The following is a 27,565-nucleotide window of genomic DNA, read 5'->3' as shown; positions in this document are numbered from 1 at the left end:
CTCAAGAGGCTCAGATCAGAACATCGAGGTTCAAAGCCAGCTTGGATGGAAAAGTCTGTGAGAATCTTCTCTCTAATTAGCCAGGAAGAAGTGGGAAGTAGAGCATAACATTGAACTAAAAAGCCAAGCAGGAGTGTGAGGCCCTGCGTTTAAATCCCAGTACCAGCATAGAAAGGAAGGAAGGGAGGGAGGGAGGGAGGAAGGAAGAGAGGGAGGGAGGGGAGTGGGGGGGAGAGAAAAAAGTCCCTGAAATTAGACACATTCTGCACAAGCAATACAGTATCAGCATCATTAAAAGTGATCATAAACAGGCCTTTTAATACACAAGCGTAGACATCATGAGCAAATTGTAGCAATCAAAACAAATCAACTAAAAGTTAAAAACCCTGAGTTTGTATTTGAAGAAGAAAAGTCTGGACTTAGGGGGGGAAATCCAAAGAAGTGATGAGCTGAGCCCCAGCTCTGCCAACACAGCTTCCTGCTACTCCCAGCCACAGCCAGGCAGGTTCAGGCAGTATCAGGCTCAGCCCATGTGAGATGCAGTCTCCCAATCACATACCACCCTGCCCCAGGACCAGAGGTTCACAGAAGGGCTGCTGGGTGGAAAGGCACCTGGGGCTGCTCCTAGTGGACTGCAGAGTAAACCGAGTGAAAAGGAGAAGGAGGAGAAGGAGTCTACGGCTCTGGGAGGACACCTCACAGAGATCCACTGCACCCCTCAAGGTACAGTTGTTTTCTTGAGAACAAATAGAGGGATGAGAGGGAAAAGGAGAAATTACATTCTTGGCTCAGAGTCTGTCCCTTTTTGTCACTTAAGATATCATAACCCTTCTTGATCATTCTCTCTAATAATCTTTCCCTTTGTCCCTCAGAGAGAAAGCCTCTGGTCAGAATGAATTCTGACAACTTCAGAAATCTCCCTGCCAACCCTTAATGGGATTTGTGAAGCAATGTACTCACACTAACAGTTCTACCTGATAAATCTATTGATTGGAATAACTCAACAAATTAACTTTATCATCTACAGCCTGTGAATTTTTTTGCTAATTTATTTTTACTCTTTGCTAATTAGTTGTCCAGGATCTGGAGGCCCTACAAGTATAATTTTTGTTCTAACATTTTAATGCAAAATACAACGTAAGTTTCAAATAATACTAATATTATTTTATGCTGATGGCTATAAGCCAAAAAGTACTAATTTTAAATATTTCTTAAAAGGCATTTAAGAATTTTTTTTACTAATTTTGCTTTCTTTTGAAAATTAAAGAAAATGGTAACTGACCGTTTCTTGCCTGTTTGGAGTAAAAGTACAAGAGGATAACTTGGGTTTTATGTATATACATATGACAAGATGTTTTATATACATATATAGCATCATATATACTATGTCATAAACATACATAAAACCATGTTGGTAATATATTTTTCAAGCTTTGTGAAGGAATGTTCTTTTGATTAATCTTCTCGATGAGAAAAAAAAATCATTTGCTTTCTATTTATAGCAAGCTGTTTAACTTTCTGCTTTACCAGACTTCAAAATAAACGCAGCTAGGCACTTGTAATACTAGAAACTCAGGAGTCTGAGATCTGAAGACCACAGTTCAAAGGCTGGATACAGAAAATCCATAAGAACTTTATTTGCAATTAATCCATTGAAGATCTAGAAGTAGAGCTGTAACTCAAATGATAAGTCACCAGCCTTGAGCAAAAAAAAATTTAAAAAAAGATTAGGGACAGTGTCCAGGCCCTGAGATCAAGCCCCTGGACTAGCACACAAAAAAAATCAATTCAAAGAGGAAGTAGGTACCATTTTAATAGTCAATAAGATAAATGTTGACTGAAAAAAATCAACTCAGCTACATTTTCTTAAGTACTTAGGAAGATTCGTGGACTTTTAACTACTACGAGGACTTGACAGACCATTTAGTTAAGAAAAGCAAATGAGATGTCATCATTTCCTTGTTACCCCTCCTTACATTCTTTTTCTGCATGGTTCTGGGGTTTGATCTCAGGGCCTCACATTTGCACTTGGTTCTTTCTCTCAAGGCTGGGGCTCTACCACCTGAGCCATACCTCTGCTTTCAGCTTTTTGCTGGTTAATTGAGGATGACTCTCACAGGCTTTTCTGCTCAGACTAGCTTCAAACCTCCATCCATTGATGTCAGCCTCCCGAGTAGCTAGGATCACGGGCTCAAATCAGCCCTAAATTCCAAGGTATCCTGTTCTGGCCTCTGGACCCTATAGGCCACTGTGGCCTAACTGGTACAGAGACCACCCTTATGAAGAGATGTCCTGATCTCACATCCTCCACCATGTTCCTGCTCTGGGGCTGGCATCCCCACACTGGTGAGCCCCTGTGCCACTGGTTGCCTCTAGCCCTTGACCTCAGGTGGTGAGTGACTGAAATCAGGATAGGGAGCAGCAGAATGTAGAGCAACACTGTCCAATAGAAACTTCTGTGTGGTGGAAATGTCCAAGACAGATCCCCTGACCAGCTGGGGTTATGGAGCTCTTAGTGTGGCTTGAGCAACTAAAGAACTGAAGTTTTACCTCTAGTCAAATGAATTTGACTTGACTTTACATATCTGCAGGTATCTACTCGTTTATCACTTGTGTCAACACAGCTTTAAAGACAAGGGGAAAAAATGCAGATGGTATGGCACTTGTAAAAGTCACAGCCATGGAAATATGTTCCTATTCCATCATTGTCAAGAGCCCATCCCACCCTGAGTTTCAGCAGAGTTTCAATTGTCTCATCCCAAACCTACCACCCATGTGTATTCTAAGGCATGCACTTCTTCTCTAGGCCTGAGTTTCAGGGTCAAGGCTTAGGGGACAGTATATTGTGTTTCTGGATTTCCCCCCTCTCCTATTTCTCCTTTATTTTCTTCTTCTTTTGTTAAATACACATTTCTCCGGCATGAGTAGGACTTGAGGTGTGGTTTGTATGTTCTCTGGTGCAGAAACTTGGGTTAAGAAAAAGAGGTAATGAACCTGAAAATATGATCTCATGCTTAAGCGGGTGAGTCTCACTTCTCTCTGCTTCAACCCTGGTTTGTTTAGGGAGCCATTGTTCTTAGACCTACTGGATGTATTGGGAAGTATGACTCTGTGGATATGAGTGATTTTTTTATAACGAAATAAACTGATTAAAGGCATGAGGCGCAAGGATGGTAGCATGAAATATATCTCCAGTTTTTGTTTTTTCATCAGTACTTCTCAAAACAAAGAAACTCCAGGATGTTGAGCAATTTACATCCTTGCAGTGACAAGTCATGGGAAGGGAGGGGAGCCCCCAGGGGCTCTTCCCCTAGCTGTGAAAATCAGGAGGTGGGCTGGTGAGCTGAACACTGGAGTCTGCAGTGTGATTACTGTTATTTCTCTTTTGGATACTGGGACTTGAACTCAAGGCCTTGCACTATTGCTTGGCTTTTTCATTCAAGACAGACAGTCTCCCACTTGAGCCACACATCCATTTCTGCATTTTGCTGGTTAATTGGAAATAAGAGTCTCTCCAATTTGTCTGCCCAGGCTGACTTTGACCCTCAGAACTCACACTCCTGTGTATCTAGGATTACAGGCATAAGCCACCAGGATCTGGAAGGTCTGTTCTTGTCAGTTAGTTTGTTTGGTTTTTTTTGTTTGTTTCTTCATTAGAAAAACAAATGAACCCATAGTTTAGAAACCTTCATCATTCCCTGGCCAATTAACTGTGGTCTGTCTTCCTCAAGAAACTGAGGCAAGAGCAAAGAAAACTAATATTAGTCAAATCACGAATACCGTATGAGAACTTCACTTTTATTCTCATTTAAATCTTAAAAACCCCTTGCAGCTAGATATGACTCTACCCATTGACAAAATTTACTAACTAGCTGGGGAGTCACAAAACCACTAAGTGGTAAAGCCAAGCCTTGAACCAAGATCTTTCCAAAGTCTATGTTCTTTCTGCTTCACTCTTCTCTGTTCTGCAATAAGTTCTAGGCACATCACTAACATGTACACCCATGCATTCCTTCACATAAACTTATCTCTTTATTTAGCAAGATAATTGTGTGCTTATTATGTATAGGATACTGTTCCACTTTGGACATGGAAGGAAAAAGGTAACTGAGTGCCAGCATCTTCTATTTGAAGACATATACATGTACAGGAAATAATATAACGAAGCGGAAACATTTTTGTTTTCTGGGGAAAGGGGAGTAGGTTGAGGGGACAGAGGATAGAAGAATGGAGAGCGAAAGAGTGATGGAACATAGTCATGCCATTCCATGTATAATGGGGAAAACAATGAAAGGGGTGACATTGACCCAGATGCATTGAATTCATAAATCGATATGTTGAAGTGATGCTCTCTTATTTAAAGATACTCCCATCCTTAGAGATAATCACTTTAAAATTAGCGCATAAACCCCTTCATAGTTGGCACCAAGATAAAAGAATGAGAATAGGGAACCAAGCAGAATCCTATGTGGGAAAGAAAGCAGCTTTTGAGCCATCACACAAAGGAAAATGTCAGCTTCATCCCAGTAACCTCCGCAGTCCAGAGCCCAGGCCTCAGGGCAGGCCAGAGCGAGCGAGCTGGGCAGGGGCAGGAGGGAACACCGCAGGAATGCTGGTGGAATGCAGAGGACCCGCCCATAGAGACGTGCAACTTGGTACCTGACTCTGGCCACACCCCAGCACAACAGAGAAGCTTTCCCATCTTCCAAGAGTTGTTTTTTTTTTCTTTATTTTTTTTACTCCCTGAAGACAACCATAAAAAATACAGAAAGAATGCAATTGGATGCCTATGGGAGGTGCCCACACCTCTCCAGAAGAACTACTCCAGGAAACAGGGAAAGTGGACAGAAGGCTATTTCCCAACCTAGGAGCCACCCTTAGTTATTAGCTACCAGGCCCCATGGGTCCCTGGTTCACAAATCAAAACCATAGCCCAATACCCTGCCTTCCTGCCTATCCCCTGGTTATTATGAACCATTTCTCAAGTCCTTGAGTAGTACCCGTGTTTGCCAGCAACTTCTCCGTCATTATCTCATGTAGTGAACACACAATCCCAACTAAACACATTGTGTTTCACAAAAGCAGACACCAAGTGGGTCGTTTGCCCAAACTGAATCCTGACAGACAGGGCAAAACCTGAACTTTAAAACTGGCATTCAGATGCCAAGTCTAGCATAGTTATCATTACACCACAGCCAGGAGACCATCCTGTGAGCTCCAGGAAGCTATATTGGGCTTTCTCTTGATATCCATGGCTGTTTGGAAAATCCCAACCTAGTCTTCAATACCTGAGCGAAGTTTCCGAAACTCTGACACTCTCGTTGAATCCATATTGCACTTTGTACTTCCAAGGATTATAGGCCCTGGAGTTGGAAGGGAGGGCTGTAAGTTTGGGATACATGGAAGCAGGTTTCTTGGAACAGTGTGGGTACAGCACCAGACTGCAGGCGCAGTGTTGGAGGGCTGGGGAAACAAGAACTTGGAAAAGTGGGAAAAGAAAGGCCTGGTGTTTCTTGTGTTTGTAAAAGCTGAAAAAATACAAACACAAATACAAATCTGAGCAAATACAGTTGTCTCCTGAGAGCATTAGCAGTATGGCAGGACTTTATAAACCACGGGACTAATAATGATCTGAGGCCAAGCAGGCCTCGGTTTAAATCTCAGCCTCTGTACTCTCTGGCAAGGTGATGAAGGGCAGCCCACCTTTAGATGAAGGGGCAGCCCACCTTTCAGAGCCTCCTTTTCAACATCTTCAAAATGAAAGAAACCAAATTCTCACCCACTTAGATCCTTTCAAGACACTCAGCCTTGCCAACAGCTGTGATCCTAGCCCAGCAATCTTCATTTCACACTTATATAAAAGGTACATTTGTAGGGTTTTAAGCCACTACATTTATGGCAACTTGTTTAAAAATCAATAGGAAACAAATGAAGATTTGGGAGGAAAAATGCCCATCTCACAAGCCTGTTAAATATGAACACAAAGCACTAACAGCCCTGCAAGCTCACAAGATGGAAACTCTCCATTGCTATTTTGCTATCTGGGAGACAAAAGTAGCTTTCTAAACTACCATGTGCCAGAGAGAAAAGAAAAGAGCATAGAGTGACAAGAAACAGAAATCCAATGACCAGAGATTTCAGAATATCTCCCCCATCAATCTTGCCTTCCCCAGCTAGGCTGCCAGTTCCTACTATGTTCTCTTCTAGTTCTCTTCATGCTTTTTATTGCTCAAACCAAACTCTTGTCTGCCTCTGTCCTTCTTTTCTCCCTCTCTGACCTTGATTTTTTCACCCTCATTCTCCCTCCTGTGAAATATTCATTTGTTCGCTCCTTCCCTTACTCTTCTGAAACACTGTGAGACACACTCATCTTTGGAAACCAAGACATTACTGAGTCACTAGTATATGAATTTTGCTAGGGATTCTACCTGACTCCTTTTATTTCTCCATACCCTTTCTATATTCCCTTTTATCCAATTGTGCATAGTTGCTTTAACTCCTTGTTTCCATAATCACACTTACAACTCCTTAGAAGAAGAAATTGTATTCTTTGTTTTCAGAGTCCCACTAATGATCATGAATAGGCTATTACCTGATACAGGGGTGCCCAGCCATGCAATGCAGGTCCATAATGGTGCTGAACTCGGCCTCTCCCCATATTTGTCCTTTGTTCTCTATACTTTTGTTATCTGAATTATCCATCTATTTATTTGTGCATCTAGTTTAGAAAGTCACCCAACTGGTCAGGGTACACACTAGTAATGAACTTCACAATTTGACTGGTCCATCCAGCTTCATGAGTTAGCTTCTCCCAGGGAGGAGGGAGACAAAAAAAAAAAAAACAATTTAAGCTTGTTAAGGTAGAAGGCTCATTTTGTCTAACATGTAACAATCACTGGAAAGAAAATGAGTGGCATTTCTAAGCAGAAAGTCCAGAGAGGGATCATATAACAAGGGCCCAGATTCTTTACTTCCTTCAGCAAACATTGATGGAGAGCCCCATGCAGTGCCAGATTCAGAGCCAACAGTGCATTCATTTCAACTCCTTAAATTCCCACAGCTTCCCAGGCAAATAGAGGGAAAATATTTAGACATATTTAAACTACTTGGAAGGTTATTCATACATCTATACAGCACAACAATGAAGTTTAAAAAGATGAGCAAGCCTTGAGTCAAATAAAATGTTTGCCTCCTCCTACCCCTGAACTCTTCCACAAACCAGAAGTTCAAAGCCAACCGTGAACCTGCAGTCTTGTGGGCACCTTCTTCTTTGGTCTCTCCTCCCTAACTCTCCTCTTCTCTGGGATGCTACCTTGTACAGGGCCACCATAAACAACCTGCAAGGTTTACATTTTCCCACTTCAGAGAACCCACGGTGTTGTCTCTCTTATGTAATTCAATTATTTCCCTCCTCTAAAGCACAAAACCCTAGCATGCAATAATCTCCCTGACATGACTTTGCATACCTCAAAATGCAATCGCTTTTGGTTGAGAGCATGAATGCACCAATGGATTAATTACTTTATTTAAATGCTGAGAGATGTCAGTGACTTTTCTCAATGTGTTTCAAGTGCAGAAGCTAAATCCATTGGCCCCAACACTTAAATTGTTGTTTCTTCTAGAGAAGCCCCAGGAAACTTCCCACATTCTACTGCATCTGGCCTTAAACTTTGTAAATGTTTTCTAAGAGCCAGTGGGGGGGTCGTAGGGAAGTTCCTGGGCCAGGAGTCACTCAGACCAAGGACGCTACCCAGCTCTGTCATGGCCACTTGTAGGACACCAGAGAACTTCATTCAAGACTTTCAGCTCTAGTTTTCTGATCTGAGAAATGCTCACCCCGCCTTGTTCTTTTCCTTTTTCTACTTTTCTGGGCTATGTATGTGAAGTCCCTGGTAGAATGACACCATAAATAGAATGAAATGCCTGTTCCTCTTTTCTCTCCTCTTCCCCTCTTCTGTGACAGAGAACTTTGCTGCTTGCCAACTCTTCTGTCCTGTTTAGATTACAAACTATTCAGAAAATCATGGATTTTAACAGCAGCCCATAGTCCACAGGGGGCCCAACTGCCACCTCCCTGTGTTACTCTGGGTTTCAGTTTGCCCTGACAAAGCCCTCTGTCAGGGCCTTGGTGTGACTCAGCCCTGTCTAGCCATCACCACCTCATGTCTGTTCTTGATGCCTTCATGATTGTTGGCCTTGAAGGGTCTCTGTTCATTTCTTAGAACTAGGCTCCTGGTAGACTCCAGACAATACAGAACTCCTGAAGGCACTGATCAGACTCTGGACTACTTTACCATCTCCTCCTCCTTCTTCCTTGTCTTCTCAGTCTCTTCTCCTCTTGCTCCTTCATAAAATTACTGAGTTTGCTAAGCTTAGTAAACAACTTTACTCCATTACTAGAATGTCAGATGACCTTGGTTTGGATGCTTTAAAACAAATAAAGCCAACAATATCATAATTTAATCAAGTGATAGAAATAGTATTGTCGATCACCTGTTCTTATTGACATACAATGTTCTCAACTGTGCTTTCAGTCTGTGGGAAGCTCTAAAGATGGCCAAAGATGATTCTACCGTCCGCTGCTTCCAGGGCCTACTGATTTTTGGAAATGTGATTGTTGGCGTAAGTAATGAGTATTTTTCAGAAAATTATACTCTTCCTGTGCACATGATTTAAGATTAGTCAAAGGCACTAGTAGATACTGCCTTTGTAATCCTAGCTATACTCAGGAGGCTGAGATCTGAGGATAGTGGTTCACAGACAGTTCAGAAAAGAAAGTCTATGAGATTCTTATTTCCAATTAATCAGCAAAAAGCCAAAAGTGGAGCTATGGATCAAGAGGTAGAGTGCTAGCCTGGAGTAAAAAAAAACTAAAGGAGAGCATCCAGGTCCCGAGTTCAAGTCCCAGTACTGGCACCAAAAAAAAGTGACAGCTTAAAGAAAAACACTTATTGGTTCCCTATGTATTTTCCTCAATTTTAGAAATGTGATAGTAAAATGCTAGGTAGTATTTAACTGTACAGTCACATGACAATGTGACGTGTCAGAGAAACAAGATTGAAAAAAATAGGTATTCTCCTTCCAACTTTAAAATGTAAGAATCTTAGGAGTCATGTCCACCATGGTTGGTATCCAAACACACCTATCACACATGCACATCTTCTTGCTTCTTTTCTGATTTTGCCTTGATTTGATATGAGAATTCTGTTGTTAAGGGGAGGGGCAGATATTAGCATCCTCTTGTTCTCCTATGTAGATAGGAGAGTGGTTCAGAAGTCAAGCTGTATAGTTATGGAAATGGGAGACAGTGTACTTGTTTGGGAATCAAACAAGTACTTGCCTCAGCTCTGCCTCTGACTCCCTGTGTGGTTCTGAACAAATTGTCATCTTTTAGAGGCAATATTCCTTATCTATAAAATATGAGCCCTGAGATGATCATCACCAAGGTTTCAGCTCCCACTGTAACTATAACCAGGATCATGTCAAATATAGTAACAGAAACATGGCCAATGAGGCAGTGGGGTAGAGTTGAGGGCATAACCTACATATGGGAAGGCACCATCTGAGTGGTTCATGACCAAGGACTTTATAGATGGTATGAAATTGTCCTAAACCTTTTCCCAAATAGCACTAAGACAGAGTGGCCTGTGGAAAGAGGTATAGAGGAAAAAAGGCATATGGAAGAGGGTAACAGGGTGAAAATATTTGTTTGACTATGTGGCAGTGGTGATTATAAATTGGTTGCATGACGCCCATGCAGGCAAGAAAGTCAGTCTCAAGAACCCACTCCATGCTTCTCACTATGCTGTGCCATCTGCCTGACACCACCCACTCTTACCTTGCTCCCAGATGTGTGGCATCGCCCTGACCGCAGAGTGTATCTTCTTTGTATCCGACCAACACAGCCTGTACCCCTTGCTTGAGGCCACCAACAATGATGACATCTATGGGGCTGCATGGATTGGCATGTTTGTGGGCATCTGCCTCTTCTGCCTGTCGGTCCTAGCCATTGTGGGCATCATGAAGTCCAACAGGAAAATTCTTCTGGCGGTAAGACCTAAAAACTCTCTATTGTGATTTCCCTAGATAGATTTGGTGGACCGGCTCATCTCTGTTGAGCACAATGCTTGGTTTGCGATGGGGTAGGTGGGAGCAGAGGGAGAGAGAGGGAAGACTCACTGTGGTGAGACCACAAGGACAAGGCTGGCTTCTGTCATTTCCAACCCAAAAGGTCATGGTTCAGAGAATCTAACAGAAGATGCTTGGAGGTGACCCAGCTGAGTACCGTCCAGATCTGTGCTTCTCCATGTTATCTGCTTGGGCCCAACTAGAACAACCAGGAATTCCATGGGCCAAAGGAAAAGATATAGTAGAAAGTTACTAGACTTTACCCTTGGCATGCAATAGTTTTTAAGTAATGTTTTAATATTTAGCGGGCATTGATACTTTGGGATATATGTGAATTTTTTCAGAGAAAGCATGAGCCTTTCTGAGGACTTCTGAGTTCAGAGTTGATGGCTTTTGTACAATGGCCTACACGTTGTACATTGTCATTCACAGTGCTGCATAGAACCCCCAGAAACCCTTGAGGTACACTCTAGTCCCAACCCACAGACAGCAAGATCATATCCTGCCTTGGTAGATGGAACCTAATTTCCTGTGGGCAAGGGTTGATAAAGCTCTCAGTTTAGCCTGAACCTCTCTTTTCTGTGTCCCAGGGCAGTAGTTTCTTGATTGTGATGAAACTACACATACACACACCTACACCCTGCCTACCCTTGAAATAACTCTCCTATGCCCCATGCTGCAGGACTTGAATTTCACTTTTATAGAACAAGCCTAGCAAGTTAAGGGGCTTGTTAGTTTACTTTTCCTCTGAGCTAGCCATTGTCCTAGTAGCCAGGGAATGCAGAACATTGACCTGCTGTTTCCTTAGTGTGAGTTAGTTTCAGGGCAAATGCACCGACTTTGGGAGAGTAGGGGAAAGGGGGAGAGAAGAGGCTGGTGGCCCCAAAAGATCACCTTCACCTGAATCCCAGGCTCACTTTGAGCCAGACCTCTGTGTGTGTGTGTGTGTGTGTGTGTGTGTGTGTGTGTGTGTGTGTTTGACATAGCCCTAAAAACTGATCTGGGAAAGGAATACTGGAACCTTCTTTCTAGAGCACCACTGAAGTATTCTGAGGCTCTGTAAGAGGAGCCAGCAACACTCGTGAGAAGAAGCGAGACAGCAGCCATTACAAGAGAACATTCTGGGTTCTCTGACGGTCTCCTGACTGCAGCCAGAATGTTGTCCTGGGCTGGACAGTGAAGGCAGCAAAAGGTCTTGCTCAGAGAGCCTCCCATCCTCAAGAGGGACAACGGTTCTCCCTGTCCAACCCCACCGACTCTGACCTTGTGTCCCAAGAGGATACAAGGACCAAACCAATGAGGGACAGTCTCATGTAGAGTCATCCTGAGCACCCATGGGCTACCCATGTGCCCACATCCACGAGGACATCAACACCACAGAGAAAGCCCTGTGGAGCTCCCGTGTGCTGCTGTGGCTGGAGTGAGAGGGTGTGTGCGGAGAATGCCAGCGGGTCACTGCATTCCTGCTTCCATCTGGGTATTGGTTAGGAAGGACATGAGGTCTTAAATACATTCTGGTTTATCTTTTCCTAATCTCTGCAATTAGACATTTTCAGCAAACAATAAAGAAAAAAATCACTATCAAAGATTTATAAGGCTTACATCATGTGTGATACACTAAGGTTCTCTTGCATGCGACTGAGCATGCACAAACATGTGCATAACCACACACACACACACACACACACACACTCATCAGTTCATTCTCTTATATCAGCTTTTTCTAATTAAAAGAGACATGCAGGATCCTGGATGCAAAAGTTCAGTATACAATGGCCATTTGTTCTCTGGACAAAATAAGACAGATGGATTACCTAGCACCAAATCTTATTCCCAGCCACGCAGCTGATCAAAGAGGGTTTGTGGAATAACTACATGAATGGATGGATGATTCTATTTAGATGAACGTGCAGAAAAATCACAGCTATCATTTGGGGGATAAATCTTAAGGGATAAGAGTAATTCTTCTCATTTCTTTCCTTTCCAGTACTTCATTTTGATGTTTATAGTATATGGGTTTGAAGTGGCATCTTGTATCACAGCAGCAACACAGCGTGACTTTGTGAGTACACCCCCCTAAGAAAGCACAGAGCAAAATGATATAACATAATAACATAGTTGATAAGTTGGCAGCTCTTTCTATGTGCCAAGCATGCTCATCTACATACAAATAACACATATATAACCTTACTACTTATAAACCTAAGAAACAGCTAACATCAATAATCAATTTCTTAGTGAACAAATGAGGCACAAAAAATATAAAGTCTTTCTTTATATCTGAAAATACACAGTAATCAAGAAAAAGGCACAAATTTTGAACCCAGGTAGCCTGAGTCCCAGGTTTCAAGCTGGTAACCCTTAGACTTGTCCTGACTCTACCATGGCCTTAGCATTGGCCTTGCAGTGACACGATCCATATTTTACTTCATCTAAGATTTAACTCACCATCCAGTATCTTTCTCTTCCTTTTGCTCTTTCCCCAGGCCTCTACTACCTATCCAACCTGGTCAGACAGTGACTTTTTTGTTGTTAACATGAAGGACTGTTACCTATATAGGAATTTCAACCAGGCTGAAGCAGCCTTGGCCAATGGGATTTAGTGCCTCTGGGTATAGCTTCACTCCAAGAGAATTGTTCAACATCCTCAGCCACTGGCCAAGAAAAATAGTTCCCTTTCCTTGGGAAGCAGTCTGCTAACTTTACCTCCTATGTTGCTTCTGCCCCTTGTAGTTCACACCCAACCTCTTCCTGAAGCAGATGCTGATCAGGTACCAAAACAACAGCCCTCCAACCAACGATGACCAGTGGAAGAACAATGGAGTCACCAAAACCTGGGATAGGCTCATGGTTCAGGTAAGACATGGGGTCCTTCCTGGGTGATGCCAATAACCTGGAAGATGTGAGAGGGATTAAAGCCAAGGTCTCAAAGAGAAATCCTTCATAAAGAGACTTGTTACAGTTACCTCTCAGCTATTGATAGGGATGAAGTAGGTGAGGGACATGTTACACATATGACACGGTGAAATCCTCAAGATTACATATTTTATTTCAAGTCATGATATTGATTAACATTCTTTTGTAGGGCGTAGATTAAAGAAATTTAGATCAATCATACATTAGAACTCAGGTCTCTTTATATTATTATCATTAATAATAATATTAAACGTTGACTTCTGTATAGTGAACGTAAATGGCAACCACTGCCTACCTTGTCTTTTGGACATGTTTGTCATCTCCTAAGAGCTAGTTCTGTGAAGAGCAAGGAGAGATGACCTGATTTAATCACTCAGTTTTCAGCTTTTCCTCAACTCAGTGTTAGAGTGCGACCAAGTTTAACACTGAACCCTTGTCTGTCCCTACTGAAATCCTAGTCTTAAATAAGCCTGGCTCAACTAAATAATTTTTCTCAACCATGCTCAAGTTAAACACACATGCAGAATGATTACTTCTCCTGCCAAGATATTTCTGACAATACAATGGCCAAAAGACAGTTTTTGTCATTGTTTCCTTGGATACATTTTTTCCCCTGAAAGTTGAGAGATAACTGACAATTTTGATTGATAAGGAAGGAAAGTGATAGGCATGGTTTTTATTCTGTCTCCAGTCTTGTCTGAAGTTTAGGAATATCTTCCTTTCCTAGGTAAAAGCTGTATGACACTAGGTTTTTCTATTTTTTTTTGTTTATTCTCTCCCTTCACAAATGTAACATGATATTACTCTAGAAAAATATAAAAATAACTTCATAATTTCCTCACTACTAAAAATTTTATTTTTCTGCTTTTAATCTTGCTTATATGTAATACTAGAATAATTATACTACTTTGGCATTATTGTATCATAATGTCAGTATTCATAATATATAGTTAATAAGGGACTAATATGAATATTCATAAATAATAAGGGTTTACTCTAAGCCAGTAACGTTCACTCATTTGATCTTCCCAAAAATCTATGAGTTCTGTATTTATCCTAACTTCATAGTTAAAGACAATGAAGTTTACAGAGTTTAAATCATATACTTATTAATGAGTGACAAGACTAAAATGTAAGTTGTCCAAAACCTTCAGCTCTACTTGAGAGAGGGATTTTTTGTAGTATATATAAGATCTAATATATAATGTATCATGTCCCAGTGTTATTTATTGATTGATTTTAGGCATTCAGTGTGTTTACGTGTACATTTGTAGGCACATTCTAGTTACCACAAATGAGGGAAACCATGCAGCCTATGTTTCTTTGGCTCTGGTTTACTTCACTTAATATAATTTTTTCCAAGTCTTTCCATCTCCTTACAAATGGTACAATATCATTCTTTCTGATGGATGAGTCGAATTCCACATATACATATATATGTATATATAATATCACATATTCTTGGTTCATTCATCCACTGAGGGACATCTAGGTTTTATTTGGGAGGGTATAAGAGGGCACAGAAAAGTAGAAGTTATTTCTTTGTTGTTTTGTATGTCCTTCCCCAAGGTATAACCCCTGTTTTCATTGTATTTGATGTTGGTATAATTTGGGAAGGGGAAGGGAAAAAACAAATTGTTTAAATAGGGATACAGGTAGACCCATTGCAACAATGAGACGTACAAGTCGTTATGTCGAAAAACAAACTTTACAACTTTGGCACAGGGGGTGGGGAAGTCCGGGGAGATGGGAAGGGATGGGAAGGGGAAACAAAGGAGAAAGCAACAATGCTTGGTAAGAAATGCACTCATTACCTTGCCCATGTAATTGTAACTCCTCTGTATGGTATTTTCACAATAAAAAGAAAAAGAAAGAAAGAAAAAGACAGAAAGAACAGAATGAACAAATACAATTGTGATACTCATTAGACACTATGTGGAAAATGAACTGGATATTGGTGTGCATGGGAGGGAAAGACTGGGAGAAAGCGAAGGAAGGGGAGACATGGTTCATTACTCATTACCTGATTCATGTAACTGTAATCCCTCTGAATATCAACTGTGCAATAAGGAAGGAAGGAAGGAAGCAGGGAAGCATGGAAGCAAGGAAGGGAAAGAGGAAGGAAGAGATAGATATGTTATATTTCCACATCTTAGTTGCTACATTGATGGCTCTAGGAAAGAGAAATTCATCTCTTTTTTTCTTGTCTTCTGACAGGACCATTGCTGTGGTGTGAATGGCCCATCAGACTGGCAGAAGTACACATCTGCCTTCCGGACTGAGAATAACGATGCTGACTACCCCTGGCCCCGCCAGTGCTGTGTTATGAACAATCTCAAGGAACCTCTGAACCTGGAGGCCTGCAAACTGGGTGTACCTGGTTACTACCACAATCAGGTAAGTCCCTTCCTCTGCCAAAACCCGCCAGAAATTCCTGCTCTGTGAAGAGAGGAGCCTGAGACTTTAAATAACCATCTCTCACTAACAAATCCTGCCTTTTCTCCTACACCTTCCTTCTCTGCTAGGACACTGAATGCTAACCTAGATCTGATCTGGGCAAATTTACATGTGAGTGAAATGAACAGAGCACGAGGATAGCAACAGCAAAATCCAACTTTGTCTAAGTGGAGACAATGTCTAGAATCGGTTTTCAAGAAATACATTAAGCAAAGATCTGCAAAACAGTTTCAAACTGTAAACTGGATGATGTACAAAGAAGAATGTTTTGTCAGTTCCAAATCAACACAGGACTAAATGCAGCAATTACAGATCCCCATTCATAGTCTGTGGCAATGGAGGACAAGTGTTAATAAAATGTTAGGTTGCTGATTGTGGCTGGAAATGGCTTACATACAGATGAAAAACTGCTTCCGGGCTGATGATGATCTGATGATAATTATGAAATATTTACTAAGCTCTTAACCAAATGCCAGACTCTGTTCTAAGTGTCATAAAGATAGATAGATAGATAGATAGATACAGATATAGATACAGATATAGATACAGATATAGATAAACACCTTTGATGCTCAGGTATCACCTTTGATACTTACTTCACAGATGAAAAGTTGAGATACAGAGATGCTAATCCAAACCTTGTATACAGTCATCCAATTAGGGTCAGCCTTCAAAGCCAAGCATTCTGGCTCCAAAGTTCCCAATGTAAGCTGATAAATACTTGTTAGTAGTAAAAGGCCAGGTGAGCTCTCCTGTTTATTTCCCCCAACCCTGCACACTGAAATGCTGGGCTCTGCTTTGGGAGATACCTCTTTGAGGAAACCTGGTTATACATAGTTTATGAGATAATTTAGAAGCATCAGACTCATTAATATGGAAATAAATACTATATGCTGTATGTCAGGCCCTACTGACCATTGTATCACACCTGGCAGGCCACCTGCCCTAAGACCGTAGCCCCTCATCTGGGAAGGACATGGGAGTGACAGAGATGACTTTGCAGCAGTGCCCAGAGTAAACCTTCATTCCCTTGTTTTGTTTTGTTTTGTTTGTTGGTCATGGAGCCTGAACTCTGGGCCTGGGCGCTGTCCCTCAGCTCTTCAGTTCAAGGCTAGCACTCTTCCACTTGAGCCACAGCGCCACTTCCAGCTTTTTTTTTTTTTTTTGCTTATGTGGTATTGAGGAATCGAACCCAGGGCCTCATGCATGCAAAGCAAGCGCTCTACCACTGAGCCACCTTCCCAGCCCCCTTCATTCAGTTTTATAGCAACGTTATTCTGGCATTGTCTTAATCGTAAGCTCTATTCAGGCTGCAATAAAAGCTAAATTTGTCGCATATAATCACAGTACAAAATATTCCCATCACTCTCACAACTCAAAATGCTTTCAATATCTCGGGCCAGTGGCTCCTGCCTGTAATCCTAGCTACTCAGAAAGCTGAGATCTGGGCATTGCAATTCCAACCCAGTCTTGGTAGGAAAGCCTCTTATCTCTAATTAGACACCAAAAAGCCAGAAGTGGAGTTGTGACTGGCCTTGAGCAAAAGAAGCACAAGTATTGCAAGCTCCCCACCCACCCCATCACGTGCCCCTGAACCTGCAGGGACTGGGAGCAAGGCAATCATGGAGACCAGACCCTGGAACTGAGGTTAGGAGAATCTTCCTCCAGCTTCAGAGCCCAAGGTTCCAGTCACCAAGGTTTTTATTGGTCTCGTGCAGGAAGTAAGATACAAACGTCAACATGTGATAATATTTTGTCTACAAGTGGCAGATGACCTGCTTATTCTGGGAAGGAGAGCTAAAGAGTAAACAGCTTACAATTTGCATAAACCTAAGTCTACCCACTGGGCTCCCCCACAGTTTACAGTGGAGTTAGCCTACACCCAGGATAGAAATCTGAATCCCATTAAGCCAGGACTGATTGACTTTTCCAGGAAACTCTTGTGTCCTGAGAGTATGTTGGAAGAAGAAATTTCAAATTCCCAATCTTTTCGGGGTCTCACAGCTTGGAATTTGGGGCTCTCGCACTCAGGCACAGTGCCTGGACCCTGAGTTCATGATATAGGAATGTCACAGAAAAAATATACTTTCAATATTTCAACACCAGAATCAGAATTGGCACGTGCAAACCAGCCTTGACTGGATTGTCCTGGATTTTTCTTGGGGGAAAAAAAAAAGACTTACCTTCAAGATAATCTGTTTATTTCGTAGCAACTCTTTTCTCCCTATGCAGTTAACAGTCTAGTCATGAGAACAAATCTAAAACCCTTACTTTCTCAAGTTCAGATAGAAGAGCTCTGAGGAAAAGATCCAAACTAGTGTTCCCCTAGCACTCTGTTGGGATCTCTACACCTACTTTGACAATCTAACACTTTCCTTTCCAGTACCGTGGCCTCATCTGACTTCAGTCTCCATAGCAGTTCCCTACCAGCTGTTCCACAACCACCAATTGTCACCACTCAGCCTCACTCTTCCAAGTTTCCTGCCTCTGATTCCCTCTGCTCCTAGGCTCTCAGTTTCCCTAATTCTTCATCTTCAACACAGTATCTTATCTGTTAAATATTTCTTATTTTCTCTACCCTGGTTCTTCAGATTCTCTACCCCATTCTGACTTACAGGAAATATCTATTCCAAAGCAAGATGGGCAACCCCCATATTTATTATACTTCACATTTTTTTAAGTTCATCACTCAGAACTATGTTACATCCTTTTAAGGGCTATGTATTATTCAATCTATATCCTCAGTCCTTAGTGTAAGGTTCGCTGGAAAAGAAACCACCACATGGTTCAGGCAGAAAAAGAGTTTATTGAGGAGAGAGCAAACTGCAGGTCCACAAGAGATGGCGGCATGTGGAGACAGAGGGGAAGGAAGAAGAGAAAAAGAGAGAAAGAGAGGGGGACTCATGTTGAGTGGGATTATATAGGGAAAGGCAGGAGACAGGACCAGAGCAGATTCGGAAGTGATGCCTGGGGGGCCTCTCACTGTCTGAAGGAGGCGTGACCGAGGAGGTTCAGGAAATGACCTCGGCTGATGAGGAAGTGACTTCAGGGCCTGGGATCCTTTGCTGACTCTGAATCAGGTGATTGACAGTCAGGTGATTCCTGATCTCAGGACAGAGAAGAGGAAGGGGAGAGTGGCTGTTCTCCCAGGCAGACACTTCACATGATGCCTGGTACAAAGAAGACACTCAATAAATGCTTGGTGGATGGTTAGGTGGGTGGGTGAATAAAGAAGGGAGTGGCTCTGATTTTCACCTCTACATTTTACCTTTCCAAGAGCTAAAATATGCAAGTACGTTGCTACAGCTATAAAACATGACACAATAGGAAGTTCATCATAAGTATGATAAGTATGATAGATTTTCACATAGCAGAATGGGTACAACTATGTGTTCTCTATCTTGCTGCCTCAGCTCCATAAATGCATTGTGCAAATCCTGATAATGACATCTCAAGAATATCATGATGGCCCCAATGCAGTAAAGCACTAACATGATTAGCATCACCAAAACTCACTGAGGAGATTTTCTTCTTAAATCCAGGTGGGGTTTTTTGGTTTGTTTTTTGTTTGGTTGGATTTATTTTTTTTTTCATGGGAGCAAAACCCATTTTGTCATGCCACAGTTCCTGGCACATAGTATAGGCAAGTTCCTTGATATACTGTTAGATAAATGATCATCTCCTGAGATTTTCAGGATGTTGAGAGTATTTTGTGAGGCATCAAGTATGTAACAAATTATGCTGCCTTAATTATGACTCAATATCATGTTCCACAGAAAATAGGAGGATTTTGCCAAGAGTGAAGCCAAGGGTGGATCAAAATATTGTGCTGCTTTCATTCTGTAAATACAGGTGTATACTATGAGCCAAGCACTTAATCTGGGGTCTGGGATTCAACAACGAACAACATAAAAATCCCTGCCCTTGAAGAGCTTCCATTCTGTTATAGGAGACCATAATAGAATGCCAAAACAAAGGTATGGCGAAATTCCAGGTTATGACAAATGTCACAAGCAGAAATAAAGCAGTGTAAGTAGCTGCAGTAGCATGGGGTAAGGAGATACTCCAGAAAGGTCATGTCATCTTGACATTTCAGAGTTCTGAATAAGTGAGGAACTTCGAAGCTGGAAGACTGGGGAAGGAAGCAGCAAGTGCAAAGGCCCTGAAGTGGAAGGATCTTAGATTTTTGGAGAAACACCAAGAGTATCAAACAGACAGAGTCAGAATGCAGGATGGCTAGTAGGCAAAGATAGGTTCAAATTCTATGTGTGAACACAGATCTCAGAGTGGCAAAGTAGGAGGTTATTGTAATCCTCAAGTGAGGCTCTGGTGGACTGAGGTGATAAAAGGCAAGATTCAGGCATTGCTTAAAAGTTGGATATTGTTAACTAAAGAAACACAGATTAAAGATAATGCCAGGGTGATACCTAAGATTTATAAAAAAAAGGCGGGGGGGGGGGCCGGGAGAGAAGAGTAAATGGAGGAACAATCTAAGTAAGGACTGTGTGTGTGTGTGTGTGTGTGTGTGTGTGTGTGTGTGTGTGTGTGTTCACAGGAGAAGAGGGCAGAGTCTCACAGGGCAGAACATCAAGTAGGCTCTGGTAATCACTCTGGAGGCCTAATGTTCAAGGTCAGCCTAGGACATTTGGTGACAGTGGTCAAAAAACCTAGGACATTCACCTCTGGATATCAGTCCATGGAATCAGTGCTGATCATTGCTTCTCCTAGCTTTAGGGGGATTCCCAAGTTGTTCTATTACCACTGTGGGACTTTGCATAGTGACTAGGACAGATATGATGCACACACTTAGATGATTATGACATATATCAATGAATGAATGGATTAATACAAAAATTAATCACTCTTGCATGCACACTTGCACACACACATATCATGGCTCTTCAAGATCTGAAGAACAGAATCCAACATGAGTATGTTCAAATATAATATCAAAAGAGAATTTACAGAGTGTCATATTAGGATTCCTTTAATAATTATTTTCAAATGATAAGAGAAGACCTCAAATTTTACTTTTTAAAAAATCAAACACATTTAAAAAGTACCTGTGGGCTGGACCCATGGCTCAAATGGTAAAATGCTTGCCTACTAAATAGGCCTTGAGTTCAAACTCCAGTATCTCAAGAAAAATAAAAATCCACCGGGAGCAGGTGGCTTACGCCTGTAATCCTAGCTACTCAGGAAGCTGAGTTCTGAGGATCATGGTTCAAAGCCAGCCCAGGCAGACTCTTACCTCCAATTAACCATCAGAAAACCAGAAGTGGCGTTGTGGCTAAAGTGATGGAGTGCTAGCCTTGAGCTGAAGAGCTGAGGGACAGCGCCCAGGACCAGAGTTCAAGCCCCACAACCAAAAAAAAAGAAAAAAGAAAAACAAATATCCACTGGACAGGTGGCTCATGCTTGTTGACTTAGCTACTAAGGAGGTGAAGATCAGAAGGATTAAAGTTCTAAGTGAACCTAAGCAAAAAAAAATAAAATAAAATAAAAATGATGAGATTCTCATCTCAACCAATAAAATCTAGGCACAGAAGAGAGCACCTGTCATACCAGCTATGTGGAAAGCATCAATAGGAAGCTCATAATCCAGGCAGCCTCGGCAAAAAGTGAGACCCTATTTGAAAAATAGTAAAAGCACAAAAAGGGCTGTGGGTGTGGCTTAAGTAGCAGAGTGCCTGCCTAGCAAGCACATGATTTGAGTTCAAACACTAGCAACTGCAGAAAGAAAGCAAAACCAAACCCGTCCTCAAATCAACAAGAAAATGTTTCTCTTCCTTCCTTCCTTCCTTTTTCCTTCCTTCCTTCCTTCCTTCCTCCTTCCTTCCTTCCTCCTTCCTTCCTCTTGCTTTCTTTCTTTCCTTCTTCCTTTCTTTCTTTCTCTTTCTTTCTTTCTTCCTGGTCAGTTGTGGGGCTTGAACCCAGAGCCTAGGCAATTCCCCTGCGCTTTTTTGCTCAAGTCTAGTGCCCTACCATTTTGAGCCACAGCTCTACTTCAGTTTTCAGGTGGATAATGGAAGATAATAGTCTCAGAGAGTATCCTACCTGGGCAGATTTTGAACCATAATCCTCCAATCTCAGCCTCTTGAGTAACTAAGATTATAGTCATGAGCCACCAGCACCCAGATAAGAAAATCTTTTGAGAAGAAAAAAGTTTCAGGTTTTGTTAAGAATATGTTATCAATTCATTCAATATGGAAATATATTGTCATGCTACAATAGCAATTGTGCTAGTGAGACTGTCATTGACACAAATAACTGTATTATAGAATAATTATTCAACCATATTACCTATGTTCTCCCAGCAAAATTTTTAGTGGCTTCTGTGTACAGAGATGCGGAAATAGCACAGTTGTGTAACTGAACTCTGGGGAGCACTGATCCAAAGAGGACTCAGCCTCCCACTGGCTTGTGCTGGTCCTGGGGATTGAACTCAGGGCCTGGGTACTGACCCCAAACATTTTTTCTCAAGGCTAGTGCTCTACCAGTTGAGCCATAGCTCCATTTTTTAGCTTTTTTTTTTTTATCAGTCATGGCGCCTGAACTCTGGGCCTGGATGCTGTCCCTCAGCTCTTCAGCTCAAGGCTAGCACTCTACCTACTTGAGTTACAGCACCACTGTGGCTCTTCCTGTTTATGTAGTGCTAAGGAATCAAACCTAGGACCTCAGGCATGCAAGGCAAGAACTCTACCACTGAGCCACCTTTCCAGCACTTTTTTTTTGGCTTTTTAATGGTTAGAGATAAGATTCTCACAGACTCCCCTGTCCTGGATAGCTTTGAACTGCAATCCTCAGATCTCACCCTCCTGAGTAGCTAGGATTATAGGCATGAGCCATTGGTGCCCAGTCTCATATCTCACATCTTTCTTCCTGGTTCTTCTCACACCAGTGTGGTCCATCTCCTCTTCTAGGGCTGCTATGAACTGATCTCTGGACCAATGAATCGGCACGCCTGGGGAGTCGCCTGGTTTGGATTTGCCATTCTCTGCTGGACTGTGAGTACCACCCAGTGTGTATTTCTGAAAGAGGGCAGGGTGGGGGAGAAGGGGGGAGTAACAATGAGAGACCTTGATGTGGGCATTAGTTCCATCAAACCTGTACAGACACCAAACCTTGTGGTTGAAAGTCAGTGAGGAAACGTCTGACACCAGAACAAGAACAGTGGGATCTCTTGAGGTGTGTGGAAAGGAGGTGTGTTGTGTGTTATTGGCCGGGCCCTTCAGCTACTGCCTGGGATGCACTTGCCATCTGAGGGATGGAGGGCCACTTTCCCTGGTCTGGACTTTCTACTAAACCCTAACCTGCAGCTTCTAGTCTCCAGGTCTTTGTAAGTCATTGCAATAACATCTCAGGGACTGTCCTGTTGCTATTTAGATGTCTCCTGTACATACTAACCCATTTTGCTCCCGGCCAACCTCATCATTTTCTACTGCCCTCTTTATCCAGTTCTCAATCTTGGCTGAACATTAAGCTCTCCTGAGGGAGTTTAAAAACAGAACATGCTAGCTAGGCACCAGTGGCTCCCACCTATAATTCTAGCTATACAGGAGGCTGAGGTCTGAGTCAGCCCAGGCAGGAAAGTCTATGCAACTCTTATCTCCAATTAACGACCAAAATAAGCCAGAAGTAGAGTTGTGGCTCAAGTGGTAGAGTATTAGCTTTGAGCAAGAAAGCTCAGGGACAGTGCCCTGATTTCAAGCCTGGGCCTGTGATTCTGTTGATCTGGGGTAGAATCTGTATTTCCCAACCTATCATATCATTATTCTAATTGCTGTCATGATTTAAAATCATTGCATTGGAGAAGCAATCTCAAAGTTGTGGTCTCAGAACCTTTGACCATCTCAACATATATTAAGGATTTCAAAAAGCTCTTGTCTATGAAGTCTATAGGAGTTGATGTTTGCTTCACTAGATGTTAACAACAATCTGTTAACTCATTTAAAATATAATAATTTAAAATAAAACAATAAATCTTAAATTTTAAAATAAAATAGCAAGCCAGTTACAATTTAATATTCATAATGTACTTCTGGGGTGATAAATACCTATTTTACAAAACAAAAAAAGGTAAAATGGTACTTTACATATCTCAAATTTCTTCAATATCTGGCTTAGTAAAAGGCAGATATTTGCAGATATTTGCTCCTCCATTCAATGTGTTGTAATATACTGTCACAACTGAGATACTGGAACAAAAGACATCCTTTATACAGATGTGTAGTTGAAAAATACATGAGGGTTTTAATAAACTCATCTTCACATAATCATGAAAATTCTTTCTGAGAGAAACTGGGTTTTTTGAACTCAGCATCAAATGCTTACTAAGCAACACTCTACTTTCTCATGCCTCCAGCTCTTTTCTGCATTGCTTTTTTTTTGGGGGGGTTGTGGGGCTTGAACTCCGGGCCTGGGCTCTGTCCCTCAGCTCTTCAGCTCAAGGCTAGCACCCTACCACTTGAGCCACAGCACCACTTCCGGTTTTCTTGTGGTTTATTGGAGATAAGAGTCTCACGGACTTTTTCTGCCCAGGTGATCCTCAGATCTGTTTCCTGAGTAGCTAGGTTTATAGCTATGAGCCACCAGGCACCCTGCTGCTGCTTATTTTAAAAATATGGCCCTCTTTCCTGCCCAGGCTAATGCCTTGACCACAATCTTCCTATTTTTTGCTTCTCCCAATAGCTGGGATGACAGGTACCTGCCACCACACTCAGCTTTATTAGTTGAGATGGAGCCTTGTGGACTTTTCTTCCCTCCCAGTCTGTTCTGGGATCCTCCCAATCACAGCCTCCCATATAGGTAGGAAAACAGGTACATACCACATGGTTAACAAAAAGGCCTCACATTTTTGGCTAGGTAGCCTTGAAATGTAATCCTTCTGATATCAGCCTCGCAAGGAGCTAAGATTACAGGTGTGAGCCATTGGTGCATGGCCCATGAATTTTTTTCTTTTTTTTGGGGGGGGGTCCAGTCGTGGGGCCTGAACTCTGGGCCTGAGCGCTGTCCCTCAGCTTTTCAGCTCAAGGCCAGCGCTCTACCAGTTGAGCCACAGCACCACTTCCGGCTTTTATTCTTTTTGCTTATGTGGTGCTGAGGAATCAAACCCAGGGCCTCATGCATACAAGGCAAGCACTCTACCACTGAGCCACCTTCCCAGCCCAAAGATGAAGAGACTCTTTTTTTTTTTGGGTGGGGGGTCCGGTCATGGGCCTGAACTCTGGGTCTGGGTGCTGTCCCTCAGCTCTTCAGCTCAAGGCTAGCATTCTACCACTTGAGCCACAGCACCACTTCCAGTTTTTTTTTTTCTGGTTATGTGGTGCTGAGGAATCGAACTCAGGGCCTCATGCATGCAAGGCAAGCGCTGTACCACTGAGCCACCTTCCCAGCCCCTGAACATTTTTTTCTTTTTTGGGGGGGGGGTTCTGTTGTGGGGCCTGAACTCTGGGCCTGGGCACTGTCCCTCAGCTCTTCAGCTCAACGCTAGCCCTCTACCACTTGAACTACAGTGCCACTTCCGGCTTTCTTTTTCTTTTTTTGCTTATGTGGTGCTGAGGAATCGAACCCAGGGCCTCATGCATTGCAAGGCAAGCGCTCTACCACTGAGCCACCTTCCCAGCTCTTTTTTTTCTTTTTGTCAGTCGTAGGACTTGAACTCTGGGCCTGGGCACTGTCCTTCAGCTCTTCAGCTCAAGGCTAGTGCTCTACCTCCTGAACCACAGTGCCACTTCCTGAATTTCTTTTTTGATACTACCTCATCTCCACAAGTTTCTTAAAGATTACTGGTAACATGCAATCTGAAACTATGTTAATGAACTTTTTGTACTCTGTTACATTAAAATGCATGACAATGATTTGTCTTGCCCTTTGTATAAATCTCTTTTATTCTTCTGGTCCTGGAGCTTGAACTCAGGGCCTAGGCACTGTCCCTGAGCTTCTCTGTACTCAAGGCTAGTGTTCTACCACTTGAGCCACACTGCCACTTCCAGCTTTTTCTGAGTAGTTTATTGAAGATAAGATTCTCACAGATTTTCCTGCTGGGAATAGCTTCAAACCACAATCCTCAAATCTTAGCCTCCTAAGTAGCAGGGAGTGAGTCACCAGTACCCTGCTTGCATAAATCTTTTATCAATGCATAAATCTATGGCCTCATCATTGGATATTGGAAAAATATTGGCTCACTGTGTTGTATGGATTGTCCAGTCGTTCACTGATTTTTTATGGAACACATTTATTCGTGTTGCCACACTGGGAAGACCCTAAGCCATGGGATGATATCCAGTTCATGGTGATAAAACAGTTTTCCAAAGACCTGATACTTGTTTGAAATCTCGAATTTACCATGGTGATACACAGTGTCAATTGTTTCCCTCAAGATGGCTCACTTTGTAAATTTCTGAGAAAGTATGTACCCAAAAAGCTGAGTCTCAGATAGCTTGTTTGCTGGTCATTTTCCTTCGAGGGAAAACAGTGTTTCCTGAAAGGAATCACTAGGTCAGTGCCCAGCCCAATTACACAGGGCTTTTTTTCCAGAGAACTATATTTCAGCATGCTATGGGATGATTTGATGAGGCTTTCCTTTTTGTATATTGAATATTTAAAAGATGTGTGCGCAAAGGCCAAGTGTAATAAAATGAGTAGCTCTGATCACTTCATGAAGAACGATCTCAACAATCTCAAGATTATTTTTCTACTGCAAGTTTGGAGCAGGGAGAATACCATCCATACCAACACAGTTTGGTGCTTCCTGTCTTGACTCTTGCTGACTCTAGCAGTCATCGTAAGATGCTTTGGCACCATGGGTGCCAATGAAAGAAACAAAGAAAAGGCAAATGAGGTCTTGTTAAATATTTTTGAGGTCACAGGCCACCAAAAAGGTGGCTACCTACATACAACATTTTGATCAGTGCTGGAAGAGAGGACTGTGAAGCGAGGGAAGCAGAGGGAGAGGGAAATCTGGAACCCTCAATCCGCCCTTCCAGGTGTTTCCAGAACACCCTGTGCATACTTCTGTCATGTTGTCTGCTACAGGGCAGCAAATCAATATGAAGAATAGCACACACTAAAGATTGAATCATTTGAATGACTGAAAGTGGTAACAAGCAAGCTTCTATTCACACCGTATTACTAGGACTTCTAAATGTTTCATGCCTGAAATCTTCACTATTCAGGTTGTTGAGATCTGAGAATCACAGTTCAAGGCTAGCTCCAGGGAAGCCCACAAGACTCCATCTCCATAACAACAGTAAAAGGCACTACTGGAAATGTAGCTCAAATGGCAGAACACCAAGCAAAAGAGCTCTAGGTCCTGAGTCCAAACACTGGCATTGAGGGTGGGGAGTAAGTTAATTAAAATAATTTGTAAATGTAACGCTAGAATAAAGTTTAAGGAGATACAATGGGGGCGTGAACGTATTCAAATACACTGCACACACTGACAGAATTACTTCAACAAAACCCCCTTACACTATTAATGTTAACCATTTAAATCTCTTAAAAAATCATTGCCAAAAAAAAAAAATCATAGGGTCACTAAGCATGAATAAACCTAACTTCATTTTGTTCTTCCTGTATGTTTCTCTAAAACACTTCCCCCCCTCTTTTTTTTTTTTATTCCAGTTTTGGGTTCTCCTGGGTACCATGTTCTTTTGGAGCCGAATTGAATATTAAGCATGAAGCCTCACCACCATACCTCCTTCTAGTGGCTCTGGACTGGTGCTGGAACCTGCTCCCTCCTCCTAGTCTCCATCGGAGCTCAGCAGTAACAGGTGCAGGTCTTACACTGCCAAGTCAGGGGATGTAGAGTTCCTCTACACACTTGGGGGTTTGTATTCTCCATATCTTTCATCCCGGTCTAAGATTCTGCTATGATTTCTTGGACTATAATACAGAGAAGATTTAGAAAGAAGAGACTACTTCTGTCGACCCTGTGTATTTTTAATTTGGGAGTGTAATGACATTCAACAAATCCAGTTTGCACTTGCATCGCCAAGATGAATAGCAAACAGCCTATATTTCTCAATGTTTCCTTCCCTGATTTCTGTTTATCTCAGTTCTG

General features: G+C 42.2%; 1 protein-coding gene across 1 annotated transcript; it reads left to right on the top strand.

The window, feature by feature from the left end:
- Positions 1-701: 701 nt before the first annotated feature.
- Positions 702-27,379, top strand: Upk1b (uroplakin 1B). The gene is made up of 8 exons (XM_013019385.1): positions 702-723; positions 8,535-8,622; positions 9,850-10,050; positions 12,116-12,190; positions 12,862-12,984; positions 15,262-15,441; positions 22,425-22,508; positions 27,127-27,379. The coding sequence occupies exons 2-8, from the start codon at positions 8,554-8,556 to the stop codon at positions 27,175-27,177; spliced, it is 783 nt and encodes a 260-aa protein (XP_012874839.1). The 5' UTR covers positions 702-723; positions 8,535-8,553; the 3' UTR covers positions 27,178-27,379.
- The last annotated feature ends 186 nt before the right edge of the window (positions 27,380-27,565 follow it).

The sequence above is a fragment of the Dipodomys ordii genome, unplaced genomic scaffold, assembly GCF_000151885.1.
Source record: "Dipodomys ordii isolate 6190 unplaced genomic scaffold, Dord_2.0 Scaffold45, whole genome shotgun sequence".
Classification (NCBI taxonomy): domain Eukaryota; kingdom Metazoa; phylum Chordata; class Mammalia; order Rodentia; family Heteromyidae; genus Dipodomys; species Dipodomys ordii.
This window is presented reverse-complemented; position numbering and strand designations above follow the sequence as displayed.